This window comes from Branchiostoma floridae, chromosome 13 (assembly GCF_000003815.2).
Source record: "Branchiostoma floridae strain S238N-H82 chromosome 13, Bfl_VNyyK, whole genome shotgun sequence".
In the NCBI taxonomy this organism is placed as follows: Eukaryota; Metazoa; Chordata; class Leptocardii; order Amphioxiformes; family Branchiostomatidae; genus Branchiostoma; species Branchiostoma floridae.
In genome coordinates, this window is record NC_049991.1 from 16239503 (window position 1) to 16264650 (window position 25148).

Genomic DNA, 25148 nt, shown 5'->3' on the forward strand with positions numbered 1-25148 from the left:
TTCTATTGTCAGCCTGTTTTATTTGAATGAAGACAAACACTGTATGAGAAATGGAGCAACAAGCCTAGGGGTCTGTTTGCTCTAGATCTGAATAATATTTTCTCTCCTGATCATCACACCATTTTTAGGGATCAGCCAATGGTCATCGGTCACTGAGTGAGCCTCGTAGATTTTAAAATTTAGGGACCTGCTGGCAATCCTGTGGAAGCTTGTTCATTCACTGTGTGACATGGGCTTTAACAGTACAACAGGGTCGTACACATAATATATATATCATATCATACATCTTTGCATGGTCAACGAATGTCTCTGAACCTATGCAATACTATCCTGAGAGGATTCCTCCTGGCTGCTGTCAATCTCTATGTACTCCACATCGCTCTGAGAGTCCGTCTCCGGGAGAGGCGTGTGGTGGACGTTAGCCGCCGACTGCTGCGTGAGGATCGCCGCCTTCAACCTCTGCTTGGTCTCCTCCGATATAGACCCTGACCTGGGCCTGTGCTTGGTCAGTCCACTGGTCCCTGGCTTGGCGTAAAAGCTGGTGCTTGGATAGCTTGGCTGTGCGGTGGTAGTGGTACTACGCGCCACCTCAGCAGTTTTATTGTAAGCACCACTTCTATACAGGGAAGAGGACGACCCAGAGGGGGTGATGGTGATTGTTGGCACACCCTGGGGTGAGGCTGTTGCTTTAGGTGGAGTGGACTGTTCTTGGGTGTGTGTAGGGGTGGTAGGGCCTTTGTTTTCTCTCTTCTCCTCTGCTGCAGTGACTGCAGGTTTCCATGGCAAATCCTTCGATGAGGAGGCAACAGTTGTTGCTGCAGTTGTAACTGGAGGATTGGGTCTGGAACTGCTGCTGGAGGCTGGCAGAGGCTGAGATGCGCTACCGGCTGGGTTTAGAGAAGGCTGGACATGTGTTGGTGTAGACTGGACATGTGTTGGTGTAGACTGGACATGGCTTGGCGCAGCCTGGTTACGCTGTAGCTGTCCACTGGTGCTGACAGGAGAGGTGTCAGCTCTAGGTCCCCCCATGTGAACAGGGGCAGGAGGTGAGGAGAAGGTCAGTGCCATCTGCACACCGCTGCTGGGGGTGGTGGGCGTGGAACTGCTCTCGCGTTTCTCGTGCGTCGGAGTCTGCGGCAGGCGGTGCCTCTGCTGGTAGTTCTGACAGTAGCTGATGGCCTGTTCCAGAACGCTCGGTTCGGGCTCCATGTCGTCGATCCTGTAGAGCGCGTACGCGTCGGCGAGGATGTTGCTCTCCACGTCCATGTTGCTGCCTGTTCTCTGTCCGTGCTGGAAGACCTTCCAACAGTCCAGGACGAGTTTTAGCAGCTGAGAGTTCTCCATTTCTTCCGTCGCGTTACAGTACTCTAAGACGATATCCTGCAGAGTCTCTAAGGAGTACTTGTAGGCCTGCTTGGCAAGCATGGTGCGATCCACGTCACGTAGATACTTCTTGCCCTGATCGGGTGTTCGGTGAAGCTGTGTGGCAAGCTGGAAAAGAACGACACCTTTTATAATCAAGTACAGTCAAACTGCCGTAGAAGACCACTCAGGGGATTGAACAAAATGTGGTCTTTGTGGACAGGTGGTCACTATAGACAGGAATCTAAATGGCTCGTTTTAATAGTAAAAATTGTCTGAAGGTCCACAAAAAAAGTGGTCACATCATATTGGCTAGGTGGTTCTTACTCCGGGATGGTGACAGACCCAGAATGGGAACCAGTCAGAATTGCCCTTAATGGTCAGATGGTCACCAAAACGTCGGTGAAAATAAAGTTATGGTTCTGTAAAAAGAGTCTCTTTATTCTACAATGCAAATTAACTTGCCCCAAGATGTGCTAGAGAAGGAGTTAAATACACAGCTTTATATACACATGTACATGTGTGTAAGAGCAAAATGAAGATCAGGGCCTGGAAATATCAAAGTAAGCTGACAGGTGCTTTGTCAGCCAGCTTTCACCACTGAGCCTTGTGTACCTAAAACAGCATATCAGATACTAGTATGTGCTAGAGAAGGAGTTAAATGTACAGCTTTACAGTATACACACATAAGAAAGAGAACGATGAGGATTAGGGCCTACAAATATGAAAGTTAGCTGACAGATGTGATCTTCAGCGAGCTTTCATCACTGAAACAGTACCTTAAAAAAGTGTATTAGATATGTGCTAGGGAAGTTATACAGTATACACACATCAAAAAGAGCAAAATGAAGATTAGGGCCTGAAAATGTGGTGCTTTGTCAACCAGCTTTCATCACTGAGCCTCCGTGTACCTGAAACAGGGTGTTGCTGTCGTTGAGTTGCCGCAGTACTTCCAGCAGGAGCGAGACGCAGCGGCCCATGTGGGAGGCGAAGCTGCCGGGGCGGTCGATCTCGTCCACGGGGATGCGCCAGATGCCGTTGAAGAGGTTGGTCTTGTTCCTCTCGTGGAAGAGGCTGTGAGCAGGCATGTGGGGCAACTCCTTCCAGTGGCCCTGTTTGGGACCCAAGATCAGGTCACGCCCCCACGGGAGGTTCCTGCATGGGCAAGGAAAGATCGAATTGTGAAACATAATCCAAACTTAGAAAAAGCCAGTATCAGAACATGTTTACAACATTTACATTGAATAAACCATTGACTGGATTATGTAGATTATGTGGAAAGAACTGCTTGTGGCTTAAAAGGCTGAATCCTTTGTTAAGGCTCAGTTTTACTTCTTACTGTTAACCAATCCCAATTCATTGACTGGTCATTGTTTAAAGATAAACCTTTCAATCAAATTCAAGTTTCCTCAAGTTTGAAACTACTTCATCCCAGATCTGTTTTATGCAACACTGTTTTGAGCTAACCTAATGTACAGAAGCTTTATAAAAAACTTTAACTTGATAAAAAATAATTTTGTGTTTTATAAACAAAGGCAGATGCAGATAGTGAGATTGCATGACATACATGTGCAGTGCGTTGGGCTAAGGCCCAAGAGGTTCCGGGTCAAAACCTGCCATGTCACCAATCTTGTCAAAAAAATGGTATTACTGGTAGGTACCCTGACTACCGGTCGACTACCTATGCTTACTTGTGAAATGGTGAGTGGAAGTAGAGGTGGCAGAGTCTGTAGATGGACTTGTAGTGCTGAGGGAACCTGTGGAGGCACAGGTGAAGCCCCTGGACACACAGGTCAATCAGGTTCTTCCTGCGGGCCTCTCTGTCCACAGGAGCAGCAGCTGGAGAGGAAGTAACAAACCTCTGTGGACATCATTACATACAGACACTTTTTTCCCCATTGACCTAAGCATTAAGAAATAGTCTATAGCGGCCACTTGTCCAATGCGGCCACGGCCACGCGATTTCTGTCCGGTAGATACTGAAACACTGCCTATTGCGGTCATACAGCGGCGGTATGTCATCCTGCGTCCGGTTTTGGCGGTAGCGGAAGTACCAACTGTACGTGTTCCATGAACGTTTGGTTTTAAGTCTTTGTCGGCGAATTTACCAACATTCCCCATGGCAAAATCAATCATTTTTCAATTGGTAGATCTGACTTTGGCAGGGTACATTTGTAAGTTGAATTCTGAGATGATCGAGACAATGTTTCTTTATGAGAAAGATGTGGGCACTAAAATCATGATTTTGTAACTTATTGCTAGTGGTCAATTGATAAAAGCATTTTCTCTAAAGTGGCCACATTTCTTCAGCAGACTGTCCCTTGTGTGGCCGCTATGGACAGTTTTGACTGTATGTCGTAAATATTAATTTATTGAAAGCAGTCCATGTCCACAAAGCTATTTTGAAGGAAGAAAATTGTTCATAGTGATCTCCAAAATTTCCCTGTATAACAAAATCATATGGACACCATTTCATATATCATTATGTATTATATATGGGCAAGTAACAAGCCTATTTGAACATCATTACACATGCATACATATACATGTTTGACATATTGAGGACAGAACTAACGAACCTTTGCCAAATGAAAAGTATTACGTACATATACATGTTTGTGTATACAGGAGCAATTACAGAAACAAATTAGTCCACGTGGGTATAGTATGTGCAATATGACATATTGAGGGCGAAAGTAACATAACCATACTGTGTATGATACTATATAAAGCCAATCTAATTAAACCCATGTGAATATCAAATTTTATCTGATCCTTACCACCATAATAATAATAGCCTTTATTGCACATTCATGCCCTATCGGGCTAAGTACAGGCATATAGATACAAAAGGTAGTAATGCAGTACACATGGTTTCTAAAACATGGATTCTAAAACTAGTCTAATAATGACCTCAATGAAAAGTGACCTGCAGGCCGATTTGAGCTTCTCATGAATAATGGTTCAATTATATACACTGTCTGATAATATGTGCAAGTTATGACATATTGCTGGCGGAAATAACAAAACCATACTGTGTACAGGGCAAGTTTATAAGGGCAAATTTAAGACCATGTGGACATCACGATATAATGTAAGTATATACAAGAGCAACTAGAGAAAAATATTAGTCCATGTGGACATTATGTGCCAGTCATTGTTACTGTCAGATAGACTTTTTACAAAACAAAAGCAGACAAAAATGTGTGAATACATAATTATGAACTACAAACATACCTGGTTTTGTGTCTTCCTTCTTGCCCTCCTCCTTACTCTCTGCTTTGTCTTTCTCCTCCTTGTCTTCTAAGACACCAGATGAGGTCTCAGACGTCTCAGACGTCTCCTGTGCTTTCTTCCCTGCAGTCTCTAATTCCATTGGTTCCTCCTGGCTCTCTGTCTTCTCCTTTTCTTCATCTTTCTTTGTGTTGGCTTCCATGTCAGGGGCTGATTTATCAACAGCCTTCTCACTAGTGTCAGGGACAGGTGTTTCTTCTGCTTGGTTTTCTGTGCTTTCTTTCTCTTTAGGCATTACCTTCTCACCTTCTTTATCTTTATCTGCTTCATGTACATCTGATTTCTTGACCAAGGTATCAGCGTCAGTTGTGAGCAATGGTTTGACTCCATCTTTCTTGACCTCCTTATCATCTTTCTTTACATCCTTCTCCGCCTCCTCCTCTGGTGCAGATACAAGTTTTTCTTCACTGTCAAGTTTTGGAGCTGCCGTTTCTTCCTTACCGGCAACAATAACATCGCTTACAGCACCAACTGGTGTAGGAGGCTGTGTTAGCACCTCTTCCCCTGTTTCAGTGTCCTTCTCTTTCCTGCCACTGAGCTCCTCTGATGACTGCTCCTTTTCCTCTTCTTGTTTCTCCGGCTCCTCAGCCTGCCTTGTTGTGGCTGACTCACACACTGGTGTAGTTTGCACCGTAGTGTCAGTGACAGTCTTGCCTTCAGTATGCGAAGTCTGCATTGCTGGATCAGTGATAGTGTTTCCTCCATCTCCTGCTGGTTTAGCTGGCTCTTCCAGGTTGACAGGAGTGTCAGATAACACAACGGATTCTTGAGAATTTGCTGAAGATATTTCCTGGCCGTCTTTTACATCAACTTTGTCTGCAACAGGCACATCACCTATAGACGCAAAAGGGAATCGTGTCAGAAATCCTAAAAGCTCTACCCTTCATAAGGCACTTCTCAGCTGCAAGATGCAGAATGGGCAGTGCCACTGCAGTGGTATAACTGAAGAATGGAACCAAACTGTGAAGGTGCACAAGTAGTGAGTAAACATTGTCAATGCCAGCTGCATAAGAGGTCTGTGCAATAGTGCCTCTAACAGCCACCACTACATGTAGCTAGCAAACTCTGAGTCTGGAGCCATGCACAGCAAATGGCCAGAGAGAAGCTACATAGACTGTCAACAAACCACAAAAAGACAACTGCTCCTAAATATAAGTCAGACTCTACATTATGACAGATGCAGCCATGACATGCTAGTTGGAGGAGTAGTGACAGCGAAAGCTTTCTACTGGAGGCTTTCTACTGAGAAACCCGGACCACCTTCTTGGCCTGCCTGCAAAGGTGCACCAAACTCTTCAGAAGGACCAGCACTTTGCTGCACAGTTAGGACACTATCGTCCGTGGCTGTTATTTGCAGTGCAGCCACAGGACGGGCTGCCAATGTGGACTGGCCTCCCTCCAGACTGGACTCTGCTGTATGCTTTTCAGCCATACTTCTGAGCAGAGCTTTGATACATGGGAGACACCTCGAGTAAGTCACTTGGTAAAGAAAAGGGCGTAATGCATGTAACAGGCTCCACTTTAAGGTTGAAAGTCCACTTTTCCCATTTTGACAAGTGCTAAATTTTTTCAATATAAAAGCAATCGTGTTTGTTCTTTGTAATGTCTTCCACACCATAGCTACCAATATAAGCTTAGAGGAAGGAAATTATGCCATTGTAGTCATATACTAGTAGTATGAACTATCAAGTAAAATCTGATTATTCTATTTCAGTGTAATTTGTTAATAAAGGCTAGACAACCAAGTAAACAAACTGAATATATCAAGACTATTTAACTGGTAAATGACGTCACTGCCAGTTAATCCTACTTTTTCTACTAAATGCTAGTGACACTGAAGAACAGTGATAGATGTCAACTTGAAATATCTGAAAGTATTCAATTGTAGAGATCAAATTACCCTTAACAATTCTAGCCTGAGTGTTTGGTAGTGGCCGATGGCTCAATACTTTCACTTACAAGAGACAATGTAACCACGTGGTTAGCAAGCGAAAGTATGGAGCCAGCGGTCACTACCGTGGATTGTGCTCAGGCTATAACAATTCAGTGTGATGTTGCATATTCTTCCATGACAGAAATTTCTTTTATCACCTGTAGCTGAAGACACCACCCCAGTGGTTGAAGACAGAGTGAAGACAGTGGAGGTGGTTACCACACTGGCAGCTACAGAGGTCCCCAGCACCTGGATCGGGCTTGCAGAGTCCTGGGCCACCTTGTTGGCTTCACCAATCTTTGCGAAGCGCCGTATGTCCCTGTGCTTCAGGTAGTCGTGGTCCACAGGAGTGGCGGTGTATGTGGGGGAGGTAGGGGTGCTGCCTGGGCCTGTGCTACATGTAGCCATCGTCACTGTTGGGTAAATGTAAAATATAATGCACATTACATTGATGAAAGTTAGACATCCAGATAATAAGATAAGCCAAAAAGCAGTTACTCAAGCAACTGGATATGATTTTGGAAACGGTCAGATGTTTCAGATAGCATCTACTATCTTTCGTCAGTGACACTGAAGTGATCTGGGAGAGATTGGTCTTTTATACCTTAACTGTAAATGCAAAAGAGCTGAAGACAATTTTGGATGTCCTTTAGGAAACAAGGTAAGACAAGGTCAATGCACATTGTTGTGCCTGATGTGACAACTGTTCATCTCCAAGCGGATGTAAGGATCTGGCTTATCATTATTCTGTATTTTACACCTGATTTTGCAATTTAGTTTCTACTAAAATTCTTTTCTACTAAATTCTAGCATAGTATTTGTCAACAGTTCTTTTACATATGTTATCATTTTCCTCTTAGAACTTTATCCTACTAATAGACAGGAAATCACTGCTTTAACACGAGTTGATTACACTACACTTGCAACAAGACTCTAGTTGGAGCTGCATTTCACCCAGCTGTACCTTTAGATAAGGATGAGGAGTCCTGTCCATCCTGGCTGGAGGACTCGGCTGCACTCCCCACACTGTCCCTGTCCCTCTGTCTCTCCCTCTTCTCCTTACCTAGTGCAAAGGGGCTCTCGGCTGCTTCCTAAGTGTATGTGCAAAGACAATTACTCTAGGCATCAAACGTTCAAAGCAGAAGTAAATGGGGTAACAGGGAGGTGTCAAATTCTACATCACATGCAGATATGTACCTCAATAATCATCAAACATTACGACTGGACAGAATACATTATTTGTGATGTTCAACTTACGAAAGCTTGAGGCTGTTTTATAAGTTTTTAGAACTATCCCCATGGGGACTCAAAACAGCCTCCAATAACATATAAAATGTACATTGTAGTATAATAGTAACAGACAGTTGTAAGTCCAAAAATAGTTGGCCCATGTCAGAACATTTGCCTAAAGAAACAGGATCCAGATGTTCATAATTCTCCTGAATTAGAGATGTTGGCAAGCCAGTGTGAGGGCTGCTAGAAGCGTGACTTAGTCAGGCCAAAAGTCAAATACCTTGATATATTTCTCTAGCAGATCGTAGTCCGGATTGCTTGGCTCCTTCAGGATGTACTTGATGATGGAGGCGTGTATGCGGAAGAACACCTCCAGGGCCTCCATGGCCAGGTCGGGCGGGTTGTGGTAGTGGATCTTGCGGGGGTAGCGAGCCTCATCCTCGTGTAGGTAGACAGCAGCCAGCCGGTAGTGTTCCAGGAACACCTGCGGAGGGTTGCCCCGCTTCTCCGCCACCTTCCCCAACATGTAGTGATGGAGCCACTCCTCCTCCTCTCCGTCTCCCTCTATCTGGTTAGCCTGAGAAACAACAATCAGCTATTAACCATCTCCCTCTACATTCAGCCTGCTAAGGTTTTTTTAGCCACTTCTCTAAAATGTAGTGATGGAGCCACTCCTCCTCCTCGCAATCCCCCTCTATCTGGTTAGCCTGAGAAACCGCAATCAGCTCTTAATCCTTAGTCTGCTAAGGTTTCTCAGCCACCTTCCCCAACATGTAGTGATGGAGCCACTCCTCCTCCTCACCATCCCCCTCTATCTGGTTAGCCTGAGAAACAGCAATTAGATATTAACTTTCAGTCTGCTAAGGCTTCTCAGCCACCTTCCCCAACATGTAGTGATGGAGCCACTCCTCCTCCTCTCCATCCCCCTCTATCTGGTTAGCCTGAGAAACAACAATCAGCTATTAACCCTTAGTGTGCTAAGGCTTCTCAGCCACCTTCCCCAACATGTAGTGATGGAGCCACTCCTCCTCCTCACCATCCCCCTCTATCTGGTTAGCCTGAGAAACAACAATCAGCTCTTAATCCTTAGTCTGCTAAGGTTTCTCAGCCACCTTCCCCAACATGTAGTGATGGAGCCACTCCTCCTCCTCTCCATCCCCCTCTATCTGGTTAGCCTGAGAAACAACAATCAGCTCTTAATCCTTAGTCTGCTAAGGTTTCTCAGCCACCTTCCCCAACATGTAGTGATGGAGCCACTCCTCCTCCTCACCATCCCCCTCTATCTGGTTAGCCTGAGAAACAACAATCAGCTATTAACCCTTAGTGTGCTAAGGCTTCTCAACCACCTTTCCCAACATGTAGTGATGGAGCCACTCCTCCTCCTCGCCATCCCCCTCTATCTGGTTAGCCTGAGAAACAACAATCAGCTATTAACCCTTAGTGTGCTAAGGCTTCTCAACCACCTTTCCCAACATGTAGTGATGGAGCCACTCCTCCTCCTCACCATCCCCCTCTATCTGGTTAGCCTGAGAAACAGCAATTAGATATTAACTTTCAGTCTGCTAAGGCTTCTCAGCCACCTTCCCCAACATGTAGTGATGGAGCCACTCCTCCTCCTCTCCATCCCCCTCTATCTGGTTAGCCTGAGAAACAACAATCAGCTCTTAATCCTTAGTCTGCTAAGGTTTCTCAGCCACCTTCCCCAACATGTAGTGATGGAGCCACTCCTCCTCCTCACCATCCCCCTCTATCTGGTTAGCCTGAGAAACAACAATCAGCTATTAACCCTTAGTGTGCTAAGGCTTCTCAACCACCTTTCCCAACATGTAGTGATGGAGCCACTCCTCCTCCTCGCCATCCCCCTCTATCTGGTTAGCCTGGGAAATAGTAATCAGCTATTAACCCTCAGTCTGCTACTAGAAGTAAGGTAGTCGTTTGGCACCAAATTTGGACTGGTTCCACCCTGGCTTGTACAGTAGGAAGGTTATTGTCTGGATAAAGCAGCAGGCCTTATTGTCTCCATTCTTGTTTGTCTGGCTGTATACATGGACTTGGCAACATTCTGTGAGTGAGTCACAATGACTTTGGTAATGGAACAGTGACTTGGAAACAATGAATTTTTACAGGTAGTGACTTGATGTTCAAGTTGAATCTCAGTGGGTGAATCTCACAAACGATTGTTCATAAATATAAGGGAATAACAAATGCTGTCTTTAAGTTCAAACTACTGTAGAAACATCTTATACATGTACCTCCACTATACATGTATAAAACGCATTTGACCTAACCTGCCTTAAGCTTACCTTGCTATTTGCAATACTGGACTGAAGCAGCTTACTCCATTATAAAGTATGATTACATTTAAGACACTGGCTCTCACCTGAGTGAAGCAGTACTCGCTCCTAGACAGCATCTCTGCCTTCTTGCCGACCATCTGTTGGACAATCTCGGGCGCGAGGGTGATCTCCTTTCGCTGCTTGAGCTGTCGGGAGGCGTGAGAGTGGAGCCAGTAGGCCAGCGAACCGTACTCGATCCACAGGGACACGTTGGTGTTGTCCAACTCGAGGGCTCTCTTAAAACACCTTAGGAAGAATCGCAGTAAGGATTTGCATGTGTGTTCATTGTAGTCCATTAACATGTCCCTAATCTCCAAGCGGATGTTGGGTGGAAAATTGTTAAGCCTCCTGACTAGTTTGTCAGGAAAAACGGATAATAAAAAAAAATTAACAATTTTATATCCGGACATCTACAAGCAAATGTTAGGGTATAAAATGGCTTTATACCCTGACACCTGCAAGCAGATCTGGGGATGGAAAACTGTAAACTATAAAGCCTTCTGACCATCAGAGACTGCCAGAAAAAATGGCTGGTCAAAGTCTTTACATCCAACTTCACATCCAACATCTGCTTTGAGATCACATGTACAGTAGCTTTCATCTGCTAGTCTCAAATTATAATGCTGCTTCTCCTGTTTATCGGCTTTCATTTTCATTTCATTCATTTACACATACAGGAAATGCATTTTACCTGTTGGTGCTTTTTAACTTGGGATTTAAAAAGTAAGCATCATATAGAAAAAGTAACAGTGTTCATTGTCAAACAAAGTTTAAACCATGTTTGACACACTTCTTACCTCAGTGCAGCGAGGGAGTGTTTGTGGATGGGCCCCTCGTTCTTCAGCTCCTGTGAGTTGAGCTTCTGCTCGATGCGGCTGCTGCGAGCCAGCGCCATGCCTGCCCAGGAGTCCAGTCTGTCCGGACACACACAGATGTCCTGCAGGTAGAACTTGATGGCTTTGCTGTAATAAGGGCATGGAAAAGAGAGAGAAAAAAAGACGTTATTTAAAGATAAGAGTAACAATAAATGAAACAAGTAAAATGTCTTGCTATGTGTATATGTGGCTTTCCATGTGTACCTTTCTATAGTCATGACATTATTGTGACATAGCAACAGAAATTTAAATTTTAAAGAATATCTGGGATCTGTAAGCACAATTCTTTACTTTAACAAAATTTATCGTGACTTTGCTAATGACTCATACAAATGTAGAAAGCAGTCCTATTGACTATTAATTACCTAACTTTTCGACAGGTGTTTTTTATGTATTTTTACAGTCAGGAAAATGTTAATGTATGAAACAAGTAAGTGGTAAACAAAATGATGGCAAACCTGGACTCCTTGTTTTTGAAGTAGTAGTCAGCGAGTAGATAGTACAGCTCCTTCACAACAGGGAGAGTGATGGGTCGGTCACTGGGGATGGCCGGAGGCTCGTCCGCCTGACCCTCGATGTACGCCACTACTGATTCTGTCGTGTTGGCGGGATTGGGATCCGTCGGAACCAGCGCTACGATTCGTCTGAGCAGGTGTTCCAGCTCCGCGGAGACTGTGCTGGTCTTGTAGCTGTCAAACTCCGGGATGACCTTGGGTTTGAAGAACTCGAACATGGGCTCCACGTCATCCCAGGTCAAGGGCACCTGGAGAAGGAAGGAACAGAAACTTGCTGATTTAGGCCTAGCTTTTGGAAATGAAAAATATGATAAGAAAGGCAACAAAACACACTGAACGTACAAAAAATTAGTCAGGAGCATAATTTTTTATATTCCTTTGTAACCATTTTTTCACTTTCACAAACATCCTGGCCGGGCCCTGTTTTGGAAATTGGGCCTAAGCCTTAGAAGGGAAGGATGAATAAAATAAGATATGTAGAACAAGGAAATACTGGAGAGAGAAATGAATGGTAATAGTAAGAAAAAAAATTGGGTGTCAGGGGAAAGAAAATGGGAGGAGGAAATAGGAAGAGAGGATGTGTAATGGGACAAGTTGTGGTGAAAATGCAGAGAATCAAAATGTTTAAATTTACACTGTACCAGCAGAGACTCCATGTAAAACAGGACAAAGAAAATTGTGTAATGTTGTTGAAGACAGGTTCATATGCAGGATAAGGGAGTTATTGAAGGAAATGTACAAAACAGAAAAATAGAGGAAACAAGGGGGGGGGGCAAGAAATTGGAATTGTTGATGATGTACGAGGGGCGTGCAATTAGTAATGGTCCTGACCCATTTCCAGGAGATTAATGAAACTTGGCACAGTTATTAGTCTTTCTCTTCATAGGAATCACCCAGAGTTATGCATTTCTCCCATCGTTTGATGCAGCTCTGGACACCGATTTTGTAGGACACCCCAGGTTGGTCCTCCAACTGATGCCTCATCAATGGCACAAGAGGGACGACCAGGTCTGGGAGCTGTTTCCACAGACTTCCAGCCACGTTTGAATTCAGGATGCCAGCGTTTTACAAGGTCATATGATGGGGCATCATCACCATAAGTTTCATTTATTTCATCAAAAGTCTTCTTTGGTGTGCGTCCTTTCAAATACAAAAACCGGATCACTGCACGACACTCAACTGGTTCCATTTCACACCTGGTCCATTTCGCACCTGACTAAGTTCAAACACCAGTAAATCAGAAACCACAATTAGTTCAGAGATGTCTTTTGCAACATAACCCATAGAGATATGAATCATTACACATACAAAATTTCATTTAGATCAGACAACTGGAAGTGGGTCAGGACCATTACTTATTGCACGCCCCTCGTTTAAGAGGACAGTTATACAAGGTTTTTACTCACTGAGTCACGTGTTCTATCTGCATAACGTGATGCCACGACAGCTGTGGACTGTTCATTCCTTGACAAAGACTGGTGCTGTTCAGTTGAAAATTTGAGTCCAATTTTTGTGTTGGATATTACAGTTAAACTAGTTCAAGAAGGTTTTTTACCTGTGGTGACTCGTGCTCCATGAGATGGCGCGCTTTAGCCTTCTTGTTGGGGTGCCCGTACAGGCAGTAGTAGCACTGCTCCAGGGACATCTCCAGGTGGTCCTTCAGAGACTTGGCATTGCTCTTCTCAGCCAGACCCTTCAGCTCGTCATTCAGAACTGTCACGTAGAACTTCAGGAGGAGACCATTGCTGTTGCAACACCAGGATCTCCTGCAGTGGACACCAGGGCAAGAAAAGACTTTTCTTTAATACACTAACAAGTATCTTGTTCATCTTGAACAACACTGGTTAGTTATAGATTACTGGTATACTACACAAGGCTAAATTTGAGGGTCCTTTACTAAGACAGGTACTATCAAATTCAACAAAATTTATATTTGCAGTTGTGTTGAGTGAGTGAGTGAATGAGTGAGTGAGTGAGTGAGTGATAAAAAAGACGTTTTTTTCCAATTCACTCTAAATCTGTGCTCCCCTGTGTGTGCGCAGCTCTCTGAACACCTGCAATACAAGCCAAACATGAAAGACTAAGTAGGTACTATCTCCCACCTGCCCAGGTACTCATGTGATGTATTAAGCAGCATGAGAGATGATGGCAGCATGCTCTGCTGTTTGGCTCCTTCCCCTGCCATGTCCTGTTTCCCCCCCTCCTCCTGTGCTGACAGTGGTACATTTGTTTGTATATCCACCTCCATGGCAACACTGCCGGTTTCATCCTGCAGGGACTTGATGCGCTCCTCCTGGAGTCAAACAGAAACTCAACATGTAAACTAAGCATATCTGTTGGCCACACCTTAGGACCAAGGTCTTTTTATAGCAAGTACAGGCACTGGATATTACAAATACTGGATACTACTACTACTACTATTACTACAAAGAAAGACAAAGTGCCTAACAACAGTTGCTATGTAAAGGAACATTGTAATGGCCCCACAGTTGAAACAACTTCTGATGATGTATACAACATACTGGGGTACAACATTTCTCATGTTGGAAATAACTACTGGATACTACTACTACATTGTACTACTACTACCAAGGAAGACAAAAGTGCCTAGCAACGATTGCTACATGTTGGTAAAAGATCATTTGTAATGGCCTGATATCTGACAACTATTTGTGATATTGTAAATAACAATTGTGCAAAATTTCATGTTTTTTTCCCATCATCTGAGCAATTTTTGCATCTATCGATTGGACTATCATGGCAATTTTCAGTTAGTGTGGGACAAACTTTATTATGTCAGCAACTGAAACAAAAGTGTACCAATATCAATTGCATTTTTTAATGATCCTTACAATGTAACTGAAACAAAACTAGAAATTAATAGTGCAACAAATAGAAACAAAGTATTATTTCTGTGCCTTGAACTTAAAAAAAAAGATGCTGAGACTCCCTACAACTGTACGTAGATGGGGGAGAACTGTTGTCATTCCTGAATGCAGTTTTACCAACTCACAGGGCCTACTGTAGGCGGGTTGGACATCAGCTGGCTGTGTGGGGGGCTGGTGGTACAGACAACTGGGGTCTGCTGTGGGGACCTGGTGTTAGTCTGTAGCTGATCCTACAGGTGCACAAAGGTCACATGCACCTGTCTACATGTACAAATATGCCTGCCAAACATTATCACAATCGCAATCTATAATTCCATCCTGAAACCCTTCATGTAGGCACTATACTCTGAAGAGAGCAGGCTGGCTCCTTCTTTCTTTTGACAGCTCATCTGTCTTAAGTGCCAGTCATCACACATGTTCTGGTGGCTATTTCTGAATGAATCATCAAGAAAGATGATGGATGCCTTCTGAAAGATGGCTGATGCCTTCTGATTATGCTTCTCAACACAGCTGCTACATGTACTTGTTGTGTGTAACAGTTTTAATTCTTTATGTTCCACATAGGAAAGGGACTTGCAAAAACAGTATCATTGTAGATTTAAAGCTCACAGAGAATATAGAACATAGCAAATGAATGATATCAAGCTAGATACAAATGTAGATGCTAAAGTGCATGTAGCACAAGGCAAGAAGGAAAAGTTAAATCATAGTAAAGGAGGTGGACTTGGTCTTTCTGACCCAAACAAATTACACCAAACATAACCCATACCTGGTACTTAATGAGCCTGTAGAGCAGTATCCAGGGCAGTACGGTGGAGGTGGTGGGTTCCGATCCCTCCGCTGTCGCCATCACCATGTCAATGACCTTGATGAGGTTCTGGGTGAGACGTGCCAGTCGGTGGGAGGGCAGGATCTTGATGACATCCTTACCTTTAGACATGGCCCTACAACAGACAGGTTCAAAATTTTATAAGGCACCATCACACTTGTCTTATGATCTTTTAGCCATGTGATCAAGACTCTCTCCAGCTTTCAAATTTGTCAGTCCTCTTACTTTGATGAAGTAAGCTATACTTCATCAAAGGCAGAAGGTGCAGAAATGCTTCCCAAGGAAATTATGCACTTTTTACCTCTAATACGCCTTTCACTTTTCCCTACATTTGGAGGGATAAACAAACTTCAAATGGTTTCAAGTTAATTCTGAGGTAGTATCGTTGACAGCACAATAAAAATGTCATGTCAAGTTTCAACTTTTTTTTGTCTATCAATGGCATGAGACCTGCTAAAATATTTGCCAATCATAAACAACAAAAATTCCATCCAGGAACAGATCTAGAAGGACTTGAGGATTATTGTCTGACAGAAGGAATATTGTACACATATACAACAATCTATTACCTGTCCAGCCCAGTGCAGAGCTGTGTCAGCATGTTGCCCCATTGTTCCTTACTGGAGCTGCTGTACTCTGCCTGCCACTGCTGCACAGCCTCTTGTACCGACTCCTCTCCACACACCAGACACTGCTCATAGTTGGACAGTCTCAGAAGAGACTCCTATAATAATAACAGTACAACATGTACATGTACTTGGTTGGAACATCAGGCATTTTCATATGACTGGTTTATTTTGAAATTCAACAAACTGACACTGACATAGCAGCCACACAACTGAATTGCGACATTTTTGTCTAGTTTTCTTTCTGATAAACTTTCATTTTATTTGCTTAGCCAGGTCGACCAATATACGCTAATTTACTGATAAACTACATGTAATTTCAGAGCCTTGTTAAGTTCAGTTACACTTGTTCCTTTGTATTCTCCAATCATTGTGATTATGATGAAATACACTAGGCAAGACATCTGAAAACTATTCCCAAAAAAATCACCATGATGAAGACTCCTTAAAAATCAATTTGACCCAAGATCTTTCCTCCAGGACTTTGTTTTCCCATCACAAAGTTGAAAACAGACCTGTAGTAAGAGCAGCTGTGAGGGCCGTTCTGTCACCCCCTCCACAACTTTCCCCTCCTTGAAAGGGGCCTGCTTCAGGGTGGGGAGGAGAACTTCTATAACCAGCTGGTAGTTTCCTGCAAAATAAACACAAAATTGACCTTAAATCATCAGTTCATCATTGGAATAGTCCAACAATGTGTTGCAGCAAGGCTAAGGTAGGGTAGTCATGGCACTATAATGAAAACACACATAAAGCATTCTTACAGAGCCAACATGAAAAATCTATCTTAACACAAAAAAAAATGTACATGTAGGTATTGACATAGGATTACAAAAAAAAACACACACCTACATAAAGAAAAAACAAAGCATTTGCATTAAACATACTTGTCAAAAGCTTCTTTGTTAGATTACTTTTCTTTAATGTTATCTAACGCTGAAAATACTTACAATGTCAGATGTAGGCAAAAATGTATCTTCAGAATCTTCTCTTGACGTTAGAGGAGTGACTATGGAAGCCATCGAGGTCTTCCTCCCTCTAGCATGTCCAAAAATGTCTTAGTCCAATTAATAGGTGTGAGAACTACCATCTTCAGTTGTACACACTGTACATATCTAATCTTCCATCCTGAGTTAGATAAACTTGCCCCACCTGCTTCGTACAGCCTCTGCACCTCCTCCAGTGACTTGCACCTCTGCAGAGACTCCAGCTGTTTCTGTACCGTGTCCCGGGTGATGCTCTGGTCCTGACGACAGTTGGGCAGGGACACCACTACAGGGGCGTGGTCAGCCTCCTCACAACCCTACAGGAAAAACATGCGCATGGTAGTCATTTATTGTTGTATGCAACATAATGCAGCCTGCAGTTTCTGGCAGTGTGCTACACTCACTCACTCAAGATTTAAGAAAAATACCTTTGATCAATCATTTCTGCATTGTTACTTTACCAATTTGTTAATGCTACAACTCAATAAGAGTATGACTACAGTCTTATGTACATGAATGTATCATTATTAACTTTTTTTACTACCCATTACAATGAATGATACACCAGCTAGAGGATGGAGAACAAATGTTTAGACACGCATGTATGTATAACCCTGGTAAGACATTCTGCTTTACATGTATATCTAATTAACAATTACACAACTTCCCTAATGTTCAATGTCTGACACTGTCTTTTAAAAAAAAGTGTCTGCATCTGCTGTGTTGGCTGAAACTTCAACACATCATCAATAATGTATTACTGCAATTACTGTTTTGTGCTGTTTTAAATCTGTACATGCAAAAGATGGATCCCATCTCATATTTCTGGTAAGACCATTAGGTACTCACAAGTCATCACTCAGCTAAGTACACTGGAAACACAGACAAGTCATCACAAGGGTACATAAGACCAGCCAGTACTCACAGGTTTGGGCATGGCCAGCAGGTTGGTGCAGATGTCGAAGGCATCCAGGGCCTGTTCCATCTCACCCTGCAGCATCAGGAAACGGGCCTTCACCCAGTACACTGGAAACAAAGACAAACAACTTAAAACACAAGCCAGGTGTTAAGTGACAACATACAATACTATATCATTCATAATACAAAACAAATCAGGCAACAGGATAAATTCTGTAAAGATTCAGATGTTTCAGATGACATTATTCATCAAATAGCATCTACAATTTTTCAATAGTAACTAAACTCATCATCTGTCTCTTAAAAACACCGCCAACACCAATGTTTTTTTTATTACACTGTACATGTAATATGTTTCAAGCAGAAAACATTTCCAAAACTTTTTTTCTGAGATGCGGTAGGAAAAATTTGTCCCTGAAAAAAAGGCTCATGTAGCTACCTCTGATGGCATACTCCAGCCACCCATCCTGCAGGATGTCCCTACATGCAGTCATGGCCGTCAGGTGGAACATGTCGGCTACGTAGTGCTTCCCTGGGAAGTCTGGGCCCAGGTGAGTAGGGGCGGCCGCTGGGCTCTTCCTGGGGGAGGAAAAATAAAGAAAAGAAACAATGTACTATACAGTCAGTTAAGTTTCCACACTTCAATTTTGCAGCACTACGATGGAAATCAATGATCGGTGTAGAAAACAGTGTTTTTGAGTTTGATTTTTGATGAGGTTAGGATGAGAGGCCATCACAAAAACCACAAACACAAAAGCACTCTTGCGGATAACTATCTCACCATTTACAGTATCATAGTTATGTGACTTGCCTCAAATTACTGCAATTCACTTTGTCTTCTTGGTATTAAACTTTCAAGGTCCCAGAAAATTTAACTTGTTCTTGGAACTAAATGTTCACTGTGGCGGCAGGTGGGCATTAGAAAGTCTCATGTATTATTTGTTATCAGTAATGATAAGTTCACTTTACAGTCATCATTGTGAAATCCGTGAACATAAAAGTACATTGAAAAAATCAGGAATTACAGTAAACTAGATTTTTGCAGGCTAAATTGCTTTCCTAATTACTAGTACAGCAGTCATCACTTTTGTCTGCTTTATTCAACAAGTTGTCAGTGGCAGAAATATCAAAACTTACAAGTACAATGTATAGTATGGGGAGAAAGTTTTAATATTGTCAGTAGACTTAACAGTGCACCCTAGCAATACACAGATGAACTGCAGATTACAACATGTGACCACCAACAGTGCAAATCAGTGCCCACCCTGGTGAGTTCCTGGGTGCTACGGAGGCTTTAGTCTTAAACCCCAGCCAGTGGTCCAGCTTGAGTTCGGCGTACACCAGAGCAGCCAATCCGTTCTTCAGGATCCAGCTGTTGCCGTAGTCACGGTAGAAGACGGAGGGGAGCACGATGTGGTTCCGGACCCTCTCAAACACCTGCAGGAAAACGTCAGGCTGTCCCTGGGGCCTGGGGAAACATAGGAGAGAGTGAGTGAGTGAGTGGGTGGTGGAGTGAGTGAGTGAGTGGGTGGGTGGGTGGTTGTTTGAGTGAGTGGTTGAGTGAGAGAGTGAGTGTGTGAGTGTGTGAGTGAGTGAATGAGTGAGTGAGTGTGAGCAAATGAGCAAGTGAGTGAGGAGTAAGTGAGAATGGAGTGAGTGAATGGATTTTATTACTTGACTTTCATACATGATACAAAGTACACATGTATACAAATGAAGATGGAAACTGACCCTATACACCAAAATGTGTTGGAAAGAGTTTCAGAATCAATAGAAACAAACTCTGGAGAATGCATGTTAAACTCACCACTTTGAGTAGAAGCGCTGTGCCATGTAGACAATGTACATGTTCATCAGGTGGAGAACACCACTGTTCACTTCATGCTTCCTCAGGAACTCCAGAACATCCACCTAATCAATGTAGACAAAACACTTGTTTAGCCAGGTTACCAGGTGCTGTACAAACTGCAGGATATGTTAGAACATTAAGGTACTTAAAGGTGCCAAGCAACTCGTTCCAGTCTCTGGCCACCTTCGTCTCAAGGTTGTCCAGTCCCACTTAAACCCAACCTACTCCTCTGAGACTTTTGACTGATACATGATGTCAGTTATTTTCAGTTTCGGCAAATGGACATTACTGGAAGTCTTAGAAGAAGAATAACTATAAATGATTATGATAAAAGGTGCCTAAAAGCACCTGAAAAACAAATTTGTTCAAGAATTTTCCTTGGAAAGCCATTACAGCCTAAACTATCTATTGCAATAAGTAAGGTGCTGTGTCCGAAGAAACTTACCTGCTCCGTCAGTACATAAGAAGTTGGGCTCCTGTTGCCTGATAGCTTCTGTAGGAGGTCCATCCTCTCCAGGGGCGCGGTCCTCACCACTGTCTCCTCCTGACTGCTCGCCTCCTGACTACTGGCATCCTCCTCCATTAGGTCATCTACAAACGTTTCAACATCGTCAACTGGTCATAAGGAAAGAGGGCCACATCGGGTTACAGTTTCATGAATGAGACTGCAAAACAGCACACATTATTTCTCTTAGAAATATCAGGCTTGCTGACCCAATAGTTTGTTAGTCTGTTTGAACCTTTGTCTATTCATGAAGCTCAAATTGGCCTTCAGGCCACTTTTTACTGAGGTCTTGAGGGAAGAGGATAAGAGAGATTATGAATACCGCTCAGGAACAGATCTAACCCCTACCCCATGTGAAAATTACATGATTGTTATCTGACATTCGAGTTGTTTCTACATTTCGTTGTTGTTTCTTACCTGATCCCTGAAGGCTGGACGGCAGATAATTTTGGAGAAGCTCCTGAAAGTTAATCGTCTCTTCTTTCTTTTTTCCAGTGTTCCTAACTCTCTGGGAACGCCGCTTGGCAGACAGGTCGCTATCAGGCGCCAGGCGTTTCCGCTTTGGCCCTCTCTTGGCCTGACTGGATCCATCAGTGTCCATGGACTGAGAGGAGTCCTCGGGAGGGGGCTTGACCTCCTGGGTCTGTCCCATGGTGACCACCTGGGTGCCTGATGCAGATATGACGACATGCGGCTGCAGAATGGGCACTGTTTGTGTGCTGGAAGAAGTGGCAACAGCAGTAGAGACGGGAGATGCAGTTGTTTGGACAGTGACATGTGCAGATACCTTTATCTCACTCCCAGGGCTTCTAATTTCTGGAGCTGACGTTGCCTGACTCGCAGAGGATCCCAGATACGGAGTCACGTCCACCCGGCAACCAATGGTCACAGGTTTCTCAGCAGTCTTGACATAGTCATACGTCGCCACCAAACTCTCCCCAAGAGCCTTCCATGTTATGGATGTCAGCGGCTTGGCAAAGGGGACAATGGGATCCTCCGGTCTGCGCCTAAGTTCTCGTCTCTTCTCCCGCATGTCCAGAGCCTCCTTGATGAACTGTTTTGCTTCCTCCTCATCCACAGTTTCAGTGTCTATACTCGGGTCGCACAGTCGGAACAGGTGCTGGGTGTCCCTTCGGAAGGGAGGGTACTCCGAGAAAATCTTGTTGCGGAAGGCAAGCCCCTTCGCGTAGTGGGGTTCGCGTTCCAAGGCCTGTGAGATGGCGTCCAGGCAGTGCTCGTAACAGTTTAGAGCGTACTGGAGAGTGATGACGTTGTCCAGGCAGGGCCAGTGCTTTGGGTTGCAGGTCAAACCCTGTAGTGAGACCGACAAGGAATTTTTATGTTATTTAAGACAAACACCAAAATATATTACAACTGTGGACAACCAAGAGAGATTACAAATGTTGCTTTGTAGTTGTACACACATATTTCTGTAGCAAGCATGATGCTAGTTAATGTACAATACACACATAACATTAGCTGTTCATACATTTTTTGTAGGTGTACAAATGTATCAGCCCCAGGTACTTACACATTCGAAGCAGTACTTGGCGAGTGAGTAGTTGTGTATCTGTAAGGCGACCATCCCCATCTTGTACCACACGGTCACGTCAGAGCTGTCCAGGTTCACAGCCTCCAGGTAAGACTCCATTGCCGCCTCCAGACTGCCGTCCTGCGCCAACATGGCCGCCATGTTCTTATGGGCAGAGTACTTCAGGAGCAGACCTGGGAAAATTGGACTGTCCATCAGGGTTTCTTCTTACCTAGACCTTAACCTATTCTACCTCCAGTTTGCTCTTCTGATAGCTTCAGCAAACATTTCAATGGATACAGGAGTCAGACACTTCTGAAAGGAAGCAATAAGGAGATTGTAGCAAACTAGTGCTAGCAATGTAGCATAGGATTGATGGAGTCATTGGTCCTCAAATAACCTAAAGTAACCTCAAATGAAGTAAGCAACCCGACTTTGGCAACACCTTGCGACCACTTCCGGATTTTTAAAAGTTTAAAATGTGTGTACTTTAATCACGGTAGGTGGAGTGAGGAAAGTCGTGTAAAGTGCCCTTCCCAAGGATACAACATCTACCCAGGAATGCCAGGAATCAATACCATGACCTCTCAATCTCCTGTCCACAATCAGGTTAACCCCCCACCTGGGTGGATGAGCCCTTCTGGTTCCCCATCAGCAGCCAGTGGTTCTGCCTCCTTCACCAGACTGGACTCCAGCAGTGCCTGGTACACCTCAGCTGCTGCTGCATGGTTACCTACATGGACATTCATATACAATAATGACACAGGGAATACAAGTTTTGTGTAATTTCCATTCAATATGTACATCCATCAATTGTTACTTTCTATATAGTAAAAATTCAAACATAACACACAGCTCAAATATCGAATGAGTGGATTCTTTGCACAACCGTTGCTTTATTTCCACCAATTTTTCATTGACCATCTGTCAACTTCTTCAGGGTAATACTAATTGGTTCACTGGTAACAAGGGTTGTGTAAAAAGAGTTGGACAGTCCCTTTATTCAGTGACTTACAGACCTGATGAATGTATACACACATGATTAAAAAAAGTTTGTGACTAATGTTGCACACTGTAGCAGGCAGTCATACAAATTTAATCAATGAAGCTGTAATGTGTCATGTACCTAGTTTCTTTGCCTGAGAACTATTCACTGAAGATGATCTGGAGGGGTTCAATCCTCAAGCATGACAACTAACAAGGAATCCAGGCTGTTGCCACATCCACAGGCCAGCTCTTCAGTACCAAGGCTAACACTTTGGCCTCAGCCCTGACAGTTCTGTACCTGATCTCTGCATCCCCATTGCCTTGTTGTACAAGGTGTGGTGAATAGAGAAGAAGAACACATGATGATATATATAAGGTAACTTTACCTGATCTCTGTATGCCCAGTGCCTTGTTGTACAGAGCGAAGGCCTCTGCCTCCCTGGCCTCCTTGGTGGTGTCCACCTGCGGAGCTGAATCACTCTCATCACTGGAGCTGTCGTTTAACGCAGCTATACGGATCTGCAGGGGACCAAGCACATTTTTTTTCATTCATTATTTTATTCTGCACTCACTCATTCATTCATTCATTCTGCACTCATTTTACTACTTTGTACATGTACATGATATAACAATCACTGACTGACAGAGGTTCATGTGGCTGAAGTGTCAGGGGAGATATGTGCATCATCAAAATTGAATTTGCAGATGCCTTATTAGTTAACCACTGTAACATGTTGTCCTTCTTGCTACATGCCTATTTCCATTTATCTGGAGAAATATACATATCATAACTTAGGATACCCGCTTTTAAATGAAACATGACGCATTATATTCAAAACAACATTCTTCTGCTTTTAATGGCTGTTATTCATAACTTATATAATGGCATTCATCATGAAAAATCATTCCAACAGTGAGGTTTTCTTTACATACACATCACGATGTCCATCGAATGATAATAAATCTTGACAAAACTGGTGCACGTCAAACTTAACACAAATTTATATCTTCCTCTTCTTCTTCATTTCAAACAAAGCTTGAAATACTTTCTTTCTGTATCCTGCAAAACTTGACGACAAAATCATGATTTGGGACTGCTAAAAAAGTAAATGCCCTACGTTCAAAACGGTGTGATGGTGGCGTGCACATGTGGGGAGGGGGGCTAGGGAGATCATAACATGTACATAACACGACGTACAAACGACTATAATTTACCTTATCAATAAGAATTGTAATATCATAACACCTACCATGGTGTTCCTCAACCTCTTTTCGTTAGCCTACTTCAAAAGCAAAGCTTTTTTCTTCGTTGAAGTGCTGTTAGGAGGCGTACAAAACTTCCACAACAAAGACCCACAAAAATCTAACCAAATCCCGCCATCTTGGTTTGACCTGAGAATGAAAATAGCATCACATTTGCAAACATATCAAAGTAACCCACATGTCTACATCTGTAAGTATGATTTGATTATCAATGATATTATAGAAAAATACATAACATTACCATGCTAAATTCTTAGACTTCGTAGACTTTTACGAGTACCGCATTGAATTTAATTTTTGCAAGATATAACGTTAATTATGATCCAAGCGACGCCTATCAATTTAGTCCATAAGTGCAGGTAGACGTTGAAATACAGTACTGTATTAAATGTTGCCGATGTGGTTTTCTAATGAATAATAATATCGAGTGTATTTGCAGCGTGTGGTGACATCATCACAACGAACTTTTTAAAAATCCAAATACTCTTCTTTCTAACACAAACTTAGAACCACCATTATTAACACCACATCTTCTCCCTACCACAAAATTATATTCCCACCATTTTAAGGGCATTAAATACAGTAACTTGACTAAGTTTATGCTTGGCCAATTCTTGACAGGATTATCAGCTACATGTATATCTAGCTCTTCCCTTAACGGGATGACAAAAATTTCAGATGTAAATAAATATTCATTTGATGTAAATCTATCAAAATGTTCCCTTCATGCCTCCAATCTATCCTTATATCCAAGGAGGTTAAACCTGACCTTGTTGTATCTACATTTGTATCCTTTTCAAGTTCTGGTTGCAAACACGCTTTGACAAATCAGGAAGTGGTGAGTTACATTGCATAAGATTTATTCCATTGCAGACAAATGTCTATTAAACTGTGCTCTATCTCCACTCAATAGCACTCTGTTACAAAATGTGGAGACAAATTTCACTCAAAGACATAGGCATTTACAATAAGTCATCCTATATACAAAATATACAGCTCGTCATATACATTTTCAATTGGCATAATACTGTTACATAGTACTGTATTACTTACAATTGACCATGAATCAAGTAATGCCTTGATAAAATTAACTAACACAAGTTTCATTACTATTGTTCTGCCAGGTCATTCTAGTGATGCTGAAGAAGAGTGATGGATGTCACTCGAAACATCTGGAAGTACATGTAAATCCAGTTGTAGAGATTGAATAGTACTTGAATA

At 43.0% G+C, this 25148-nt stretch overlaps 1 protein-coding gene across 1 annotated transcript; it reads right to left on the reverse strand.

Moving 5' to 3' along the window:
- Positions 1 to 10: 10 nt before the first annotated feature.
- Positions 11 to 24070, reverse strand: LOC118428558 (calcineurin-binding protein cabin-1-like). Its single transcript, XM_035838653.1, has 27 exons — positions 23915 to 24070; positions 23051 to 23183; positions 22300 to 22410; positions 21678 to 21871; positions 20564 to 21458; positions 20087 to 20232; positions 19600 to 19703; positions 19057 to 19260; positions 18232 to 18371; positions 17800 to 17900; positions 17041 to 17191; positions 16407 to 16522; positions 15835 to 15989; positions 15206 to 15380; positions 13651 to 13841; positions 13104 to 13314; positions 11492 to 11796; positions 10956 to 11120; positions 10203 to 10404; positions 8103 to 8399; positions 7554 to 7680; positions 6748 to 7002; positions 5917 to 6276; positions 4600 to 5490; positions 3054 to 3201; positions 2274 to 2517; positions 11 to 1491 (listed from the first exon to the last, which is right to left on the reverse strand). The coding sequence occupies exons 1-27, from the start codon at positions 23915 to 23917 to the stop codon at positions 316 to 318; spliced, it is 7200 nt and encodes a 2399-aa protein (XP_035694546.1). The 5' UTR covers positions 23918 to 24070; the 3' UTR covers positions 11 to 315.
- Positions 24071 to 25148: the final 1078 nt, after the last annotated feature.

Coding starts and splice junctions, on each gene's coding strand:
- LOC118428558 (XM_035838653.1), bottom strand. Junction 21,872..22,299: donor AGAAGGGCTCATCCACCCAG/GTGGGGGGTTAA, acceptor CAATTTTCCCAG/GTCTGCTCCTGAAGTACTCT. Junction 13,842..15,205: donor ACAGGCTCATTAAGTACCAG/GTATGGGTTATG, acceptor GTTTGACTCCAG/GAGGAGCGCATCAAGTCCCT.